General features: G+C 27.4%; 1 protein-coding gene across 1 annotated transcript; it reads left to right on the top strand.

Annotated features, from left to right (window-relative positions):
* The first annotated feature begins 5,696 nt into the window (after positions 1-5,696).
* LOC111290808 (phenylacetaldehyde oxime monooxygenase CYP71AN24-like) lies at positions 5,697-7,691 on the top strand. The gene is made up of 2 exons (XM_022882290.2): positions 5,697-6,763; positions 6,873-7,691. The coding sequence occupies exons 1-2, from the start codon at positions 5,855-5,857 to the stop codon at positions 7,479-7,481; spliced, it is 1,518 nt and encodes a 505-aa protein (XP_022738025.2). The 5' UTR covers positions 5,697-5,854; the 3' UTR covers positions 7,482-7,691.
* Positions 7,692-9,126: the final 1,435 nt, after the last annotated feature.

Below are 9,126 nucleotides of genomic sequence, written 5' to 3'. Positions count from 1 at the left end.
AAATACAATTTTGTTGTTATTGTTTTATTTAAACAGTTTGGATAGCTTCAATACTTGATATTAAACTTAACAAATTGATTGAACTTGGTTTTTACGATTAATATAGGTGAAAAAGCTATCGTTTATATCTATTTGGGACTATTTTTGCATTTAAAAGGCAAAAATACAAATTAAACTTTTGGATGGCTTTTAATAGTTTGAATGGCTTCAATCTATGATATTAAACTTGTCCAAATAATTGAATTTGGTTGCCATGATCGATATGTGTGAAAGGCCAAAATGCTTTTATTGTTTGTGTCTGTTTAAGACTATTGTGTTGTTAAGGGGCCAAAATATAAATACATGATATTAAAATTATTTGAAAATTTTAAAATTTGATTAACAGGCTTAATATGCATGAATAAGTTGTGGTTGATATGTATCCTATCAAATAACACATGTTTTCGTATAGGAGATTGAAATGGACGATAAAATTGGACGTGTTGAGCTTTTTTGTTTAACACAAAAAAATATATAGATCTTATATAAATGTCGAAACATAAAAAATTGTGATAATTTGCAACATCTATTTTAATAGAAAGTACATATTTACTCTTTTTAACATATTATCAATTAATCATTAAACTTGATAGTTGTATATGACTAATTTATAGGAAAAAATGAAAGAAAAAATGGCTATTGAGATTAAAGTAGCATCGATGGTTCTCTCAATATGCAAGAATTGAAAATTTGAATATTCATAAAAGTTGTTGAAAAAAAAAAGCATGGACGGGTCTGAGGCCTTGGATTAGGTCCAACACCATCTATCTACTATAGATGTAGCTCTCAGCAATTTACATTCTTAGCAAGTCAGTCTTTACGAGACATTTCGATACTGAGAGAGGAGTTACAAACTATGCAACAATGTTTCAGCAAATGGAAGCAGAAAAAAAAATAGGATTGTGCCAAAATTAAGGAAGAACATGCTAGAATAGAGTAAGAGCGTGCAAAGTTTCAGCAGTTGCATGATTGATTCGATCATTTTATGAATTTTATGCAACAATAATTTTTAAAAACTTATCTCAGTGGTCCACCAACTTAAGTATTATATTTAGTAAATATTTATATGTTTTAGTATAAAAAAAGCTTACAATGAAGTGTTAAAAATTGTATACTATTATTTAGTAGGTTCTTGAGCACGCTAGTGACCAAGGTGAAAAAATTCCTTCATCAATTGGCAGCCTTCAAAATCTATGCAGTCATCAATTTCATACATTTTAACTTTTATTTTGTTAATGTATTAAAAAAATTTGAATTTTATTATACTAATTATTAAACTTTGTGTTAATTAGATGAATATTTGAACGTAAATTAAGTTTATATTAATTTCAGTTTCTGAATTTAAGCTCGTTTATGAAAATAATAAATATTAACAAAAAATTTTTATTTTAAAAAAATACATTTCTTAATTTCGTGATATTTGTGTTCAAGAATGTCGTTAAATGAATAATTTAGTGACGTTTGTACCATAAAATGCCACTAAAAGTAATGACACTCTTACTAAAAAACTTGTTAAATTAGAGACATTTGTTTTTATACAAACTCCACCAAAGTAACAGTATTTTTCTGATAAAAATGTCACTAAATTAGTGACACATCAAAGATACAAATACCGCTCAAATAACGATATTTTCTAGATACAAATACCTCTAATAGAACGACATTTTTCAAATACAAATGCTGTTAATATAGTGGCATTTTTCACAAACAAACACTGCTAATATAGCTGTATTTTATAAAAAACACCGCTATTTTTCGTGACGCATGTATAACCGACACTTTAACTATCATTTTTCGTAAACGTCGTAAATCTTATAAATGACACTAAGCATTAAAAAAAAGCCACTAAAAACTTAAACCCTTGTAGTGAAAATTTGATAATGATAATATGAACCATTTCATTCAATGCCAAACTAAATTTATTCTTCCTTCCTCTAAACCCCATATATATATATATATATATATAAATATATATATATATAAGAAGGGTTTGAAACATCTAGGCGAACCGCAACAAGTTCTTATAGATATGTCTAAACTTATTTCTTACAACATGCGAATAGATGAAGATGTCTAACTATCCTACATGCCCTAAGCATCAGATAAAAGAAGTATATAGATTTCATGACCCAAGCCTATTTCTTAAAACATGCTAACAAATAGACATGTCTTATATTTAAAAGTCAAATCTAATAAAAGTTAGAGACTAACCAAGTCTCTGGGTAGAATGTAAAAACATAGTGAAGCATAAATTTAACAATCCTACATGCCTCTGTTGTCAAGGTTATATCATGATAGGCAAACAGAGATTAAGCCAATAAGAAAATCTAATATACATACTAATGCTAATGGTATTAATGATGTATTTAATACATAAAATTATGATAAGATAAGATTAGATTAAATAATATAATCATATCTTATGTTTGATATATACAATGATTAAAATAAGATAATTTATTTATAGATCAAAATTATCTTTTTTCAAAATTTATATAATTTAAATTATTAATATAATTTTTAAAGGTATAATAGGACACATAAATTCAATCTCATAGATTAAAATAATAATTTTTACTTTAAAAAAGATTGAATCATTTTATACCAAAAAGATGATTAATCTTTTTTATAATTCTATTATTTTCTTTAAATACAAATCAAATATAATATAAGATAATTATTATCTTATCTTCTTCATCAGCTTATACATTAAACATGATTAAATTCATAATTTACAACTCAAAACTATTATGCTCCTATACATAAGTTATGTAACCCCTCCATAAGATCTAAATACAAGTAATAGATTTAATAAGGGTTTAAATTCTATCTCACCTTTAATGTGATACAGTTAAGCTCATCACACTATCAGTTAAATCCAAATGTAAATTTCAATTAGATTCATTTAGGCTAAATTATCTTATAAATTTTTTTAATTATAATTATAATAATTATTATTATTATTTTTAATTTTATCATACCTAATATCATTACTCATCAAAATAGACCATTAATGTTATACCATTTGTTCAAATTATGCATCAGAGCCGCCTGACATGGCCCAAAGGTGGGAAATAGAGAAAGAAAACGATGGTAAAAAACTCAACGCTATTACGTTTAACAAAAGAGACGATTTTGATGTATTAATTGAGATGAATAATTCGGATTATTATTAACCTTAAATTAATCTTTGAAAAGGAGATTTTCATTATTTTTTAAGTAACGAAAAGGATCCTCTCACGTAAACTCTAGCCGCCGGGGGTTAATAATTTATGGAAGGCGTGACATGCAAGCCGTTGTCTCGTCACATTAATAATCCAATATTAGAAATTATCACTTGTTGCTGCTGCGGATAAAAAATTTCTCACTCCACTAGAGTTGGTGTTATTGCCTACAACTTTTTCTTTAATAAAATAAAATTCTAGATGAGTAGGCTCACGTTATATTTTTATGGATTTATATTTAAAGTTTTGTCGATCTAAGAATTTTATATATTATCAGTAAGAATAATATGTGATTTTATTAATAATTAAATATAATTTGTTATAAATTTTTAAAATAAATATATAAAAATTAAAAATTGTTAATTTTTTTATTAATGATATGATATTATATAATTTATCCACAACTAAAATTTATTCACTACATTAAATATAAAATTTTTATTTTATTTTTAATAATTAAATATTTTGTATCATAACACTTAATTTTAAATGCATATTTTGAGGCAGGTTCCAATCTTCTTTTGCCAAATAAAAAAAAAAAAAAAAAAAACGAAAGTATCGTCCACGAGATGAAACAGGTGAAAGGTTTTGCACTTTAAGACTTTCCTGAACAATAATTAACTAAACAAATATAAAGGTTTCTTTCAAAAGATATCAAATTAGATTTTGATGATTCATGTATTTTTACTATTTTTTATACGTTAAATATATGTAAAATATAAAAGTTATGATATAAATTTACATAAATGTACAAAATAGAAAATATTTTATTTTTATTTTTATTAAAATTTTAATATATGTCATTTTAATAAATTTTTATATCGAATTACTATACTTATTTAAATATTCATCTATACCAAACCAAGAGACGGAATTATACTGAGGAAAAATATTCATGTCTATGCTTTCATGATTAGATTTGAAAAAATGAAGCTACTAACATCATCAATGGAGCTGAATGTAGCTAAACTTTACAATAATCCATTGTATCTATCTCTTGTGGTCTGGCTTAAACTAGCAAAAGGGAAGAAACTCAGTTTGCCACCATCACCCCCAAAGTTACCAATTATTGGCAACATCCATCAACTAGGCAAACTTCCCCACCGCTCCCTCCTAGACCTTTCTAGGAAGTATGTCATGCCCAAACAAGAGATAATTATTAGGACAAATAGCTATATATATATATATATATATATTTTTTTTTTATAATATTTAAAATTATCAAAAATTAAATTTTAATTATTAAATTAAAATTTTAATATTCTATTAACAAACTTTTAATATAAAACTAAATCATATATACTTAACAGTAAAATTTAAAATTAAAGCCTCGTAATTTCAAAATCCTTTTGTAATTAAATTAAAATCTCATTGATAAATTTAATTTCAAATTTAAGTCACACTTATACTCTAATTTATAAAACAAAACATTATACAATTTTGATAAAAGAAATTAACGTGCAAGCTTTAATTTATACAAAAAACAAGTGGCAAAAGAGAAAAATGATATATGGCCTCCAAAGTTTGGATTCATATCATCTATAATTCTCTTTCTTATAATATTAGAATTAATCCATCACAATTAAAAATTACATAAGAGTCAATTGCTTAAAAATATAAATACTACATAATTTTTTAATAAATCTCACGTAATATTAAATTATAATTAATTAATTAATTATACTATAATAATTATAAATGATATACCGTCCAAAACTCTTGGCTCAGCATATTCAATGTCAATAATTAAATAGTTGTTTAGTATTACTTTAGAAAAATAAAATCGTAGATGGATTGGCTGGCTCCCACTACACTCTTAGTCTTCTTGTGTTTTTAATATCTACCAACCAAGTATTTGATTCCATCGAAACGATATTTTAAAAATATATATTTAATTTCTCGTAAGATGCACGAAACGAAGGTTTTTGTACTTTAAAAGTTCTTTAAACAATAATTACTAAATATAAAAATTTATTTATTAAATTATTATATTTAATGTATTATCAATATATAAATTTTATACACTAATAATAAAACATATGATATTATCTCATTAATTAATTTTTAAAAAAATTAAAAATTTTTATGTATTTATTTTAAAGTTTATAAAAATTTATATTTACTTATAAATGAAATAATATTATATAATTTATTAATTATGACATTTCAATTTCATATTAAAAGATTTTAAAAATTTATTATAATATATAAATAAAAATTTAAACTTGAAACTTATGAAATATTTTTTATAGAATAAAATCATAAAATTTATTTGATAAAAAAGATAATACTTATCAAATTAAGTACAAGTCTTCACATTGATAACTTATTAAATTTAAATATTATATAAAATTTATAATTTATTGATAGCGTGTCAGAATATCATATATATATATATATATATATATATATATATATATAGATATATTCTGAGGGTGCATTTGTTTTTCAAAGGTGTTTAGGTGATCAGAATTGATGATGACAAATGGATTGAATAACGAAGTCCAAAATAAGAGATGTAAGCATGCATGGTAGGCTGTAGGCTATATATTAAAGGGGCGAAGTAGTCAGTTTTATCATTAAATTTGCAAATGGAGCTGAATGTAGCTAAACTTTGCAATATTAGTCCATTGTTCGTATCTCTTATTCTCCTTGTCTCCCTTGTGATTTGGCTTAATTTGGCCAAGAGGAAGAAACTGAATTTGCCTCCATCACCGCCAAAGTTGCCGATTATTGGAAACATTCATCAACTGGGCAAACTTCCCCACCGATCTCTCGGAGACCTTTCTAGGAAGTACGGCTCTCTCTTGCTTCTACAATTGGGTCATAATCCAACTCTAGTGGTGTCATCAGCCGAGATGGCTAGAGAAATCTTCAAAAATCATGATATTGTTTTCTCAAACAGACCAAGTACCACGGCAGCAAATATCTTGCTTTACGGATGCAGTGATATTGGTTTTGCACCGTATGGGGAGTACTGGAGACAAGTTAGGAAGGTTTGTGTTCTTGAGCTTTTGAGTGTCCGAAGAGTTCACTCGTTTCAGTTTGTAAGAGACGAAGAAGTCGAACTTGTTATGAACAAAATCCGCCGTGCTTCTGTCAAAGGAGAGTCTATTAATCTAACGGAGATGTTGCTGGCCTTAGCATATAACATAGTTTCTAGATGCGCTATTAGTCGGAAATTCGAAGAAGAAGGTGGTAATAGCAAGTTTGGACAGTTGGCAAGAAGGCTGATGGGTCTGTTGATGAGTTTCTGTATCGGGGATATGTTTCCTTACTTGAGGTGGCTGGATGTGCCTACAGGATTTATTCCAAGTGTGAAAGCAGTTAATAGAGAAATAGATGCATTTTTTGATCAGATAATTGAGAAGCATCGAGCATTGAAAAGTCATGATGAGGTTCCCAATAGAAAGGACTTCGTTTCTATTATCCTCCAACTCCAAGAGGATGGCATGCTTGAGATGGACCTCACTCAAGACAACCTCAAAGCAATCATCCTGGTTTTTCTTTCATCTGTCCCTGATCTGCCAATTTGTTTCCTTCCCTTACCCTCTTTGTTTTGTTTGGTTGGTGCCTTTATCTGAAGTATTTTCTTTTTGACAATTTCAGAATATGTTTCTTGGAGGAACCGAGACCAGTGCTACAACAGCAGAATGGCTGATGGCTGAACTCTTAAAAAATCCAAATGTCATGAAAAAGGTCCAAGAAGAGGTAAGAAATGTGGTTGGAAAAAAATCAAAGATAGATGTGAATGATATAAACAAAATGGAATACTTAAAGTGTGTCATCAAAGAAACTTTAAGACTACACCCGGTTGCACCTTTACTGATTCCTCGACAAACAACCGCAAGTGTTAAATTGGGAAGTTATGATATTCCTTCCAATGTTAGAGTCCTTATCAATGTATGGGCAATTCAGAGAGATCCCAATTGGTGGGAAAAACCAGAGGAGTTCATCCCAGAGAGGTTCGAGAATAGCCCTGTTGATTTCAAAGGTCAAGATTTCCAGTTCCTCCCATTTGGATGTGGAAGAAGGATCTGTCCTGGGATGCAATTTGGAGTTGCTTCTATTGAGAATGTGGTTGCCAACCTTCTTTATTGGTTTGATTGGAAGTTACCTGCTGGTGAAAACGCTGAGAACTTGGATATGAGTGAAGTCTACGGGCTTACTGTCAACAAGAAAGTCCCTCTTCGTCTTCTACCTATATCTCATTTATGATCTATTTAGGTATATTATGCTTGCAGTGTACATTAATAATGTAATTTGAATCCGACGCATGCCCTAGATGGCTTCCGTAGGTTTAAAATACAAATCTCAGCAGTTGCAATTCTTTTTTTTATCTCATATTACGGTATCTTAATAGTGTTAGCTATGTATGAAAGCAATAACAAATTATAAGGTATCAGGGAGCTTTAAGGATTGTACCAATGTTTTTTCCTACCTACTTCACTTACAACAAATAAACCTTATAGCAGCAATGACAAACTCATCAAACTCAGCAAACCGGGCAGAATTAGCTTCGATCCTCAATCTCAATATCACTTGCCATCACCAATATTATCTAATATGTTTCTGTTAAACTGGATATGGAACGAGCTGCCTGATCTGGCGTGATCAAATAGAATCTCTACTCATTAGCAGTGATCTTGTAGGATTTGTTAATGGCACCCTTCCAACACCATAAAAACTATTGACTCATAAATGAGACATAGTTTATTGGCAACGAAGAAATCTTAAAAATCTTGAAATCCTAGATTTAAGTATCACTGTGTGAGGGTTTAATTTGATAAATTTGATGGGGAGCTTCTTTTAGTATATTTCAATTTTATGCTTTAAATAAAAACAATTACTTAATTATCCTCACATTTTCAGTTAACTTTTCAATTAGCCAATTAATCCCAATTACGAGATAAATGGCATAAAATTATAGTTTAAATTTTCAAATGTATTCATTAGATGGCTTGGGACAATAATTACACTCACTTTTTGAACATTAAAGAATTACACATATTAAAATATATTCATCAATAAGAAAATGTAATTATTATCTTATTGGTGTTGATTCATGTGCTAGCTTATCACTTGAACAAATAAACTAATGAAAATACTTTTTTAATATAGGATATATATACTCACTAAATAATTTTTTAGAATTTCAAAAATATAAATTAACTAATTTAAATATCTACATCGCCTAAAACTCTTTACTTTGCTGATCAAATTCAATTCAAATAACTTTTTTAATTAATATATTTTCTTAAAAATTATAGTGATGACCTTGTAATATAATCTTAAATGAACATGCTAGCTTCTTTTTTTTTTAGATTTAAAAATAAGTATCGTAAGGGTCTTGGAATCGTTCGATGAATTTGAAAATGAAAATAAAAAAAAATGAAGTTGTTACTAATCTTTTTTGGTTATGTGCCATTGGTCACCTATTAAAATATATTTTTTAATAAAATTTTAAAATTAATTAAAAAGATAATTTCAGAGTCCGTCAAACAGTTTAGGTTTAGAGTCGGTTACACATGAAGAAAAATTGGCATCCCACAATACCCGTTTAAAATGGTACCAATTAATTACATTTTTTTTTTTAATTCTGGCAAAAACGATCTTAGTTTTGGTGTTTAAACTAATTTTCTTGACTTTCTTTATTTATTAAAAAAAAATTTTTTTGTTTTTTATTATCTTTTTATTATTTATTTTATTTTAGTATTTCGTTTTATTCAAGAAAAATAAATTAGAACCCTTTTTTTATTGAAATAATTCTTAAAATGTGTACGTTGATAACAATAAAAGAATTTTTTCTCACTTAGAGATTTTTTAGGTATTGCTTATCGGAATACCATAAAATCTCATCCTT

This window comes from Durio zibethinus, chromosome 11, assembly GCF_047325235.1.
Source record: "Durio zibethinus cultivar Kanyao isolate XHJ-2024 chromosome 11, ASM4732523v1, whole genome shotgun sequence".
Taxonomy (NCBI): Eukaryota; Viridiplantae; Streptophyta; class Magnoliopsida; order Malvales; family Malvaceae; genus Durio; species Durio zibethinus.
The sequence above is the reverse complement of the archived record's forward strand: the minus strand, read 5'-3'. Positions and strand labels throughout refer to the sequence as shown.

Excerpts from the sequence above, each read along its gene's own strand:
- LOC111290808 (XM_022882290.2), top strand. The coding sequence starts at position 5,855 with ATGGAGCTGAATGTAGCTAAACTTTGCAATATTAGTCCATTGTTCGTA. Across the intron at positions 6,764-6,872 it reads ACCTCAAAGCAATCATCCTG|AATATGTTTCTTGGAGGAAC; the intron begins GTTTTTCTTTCA and ends TGACAATTTCAG.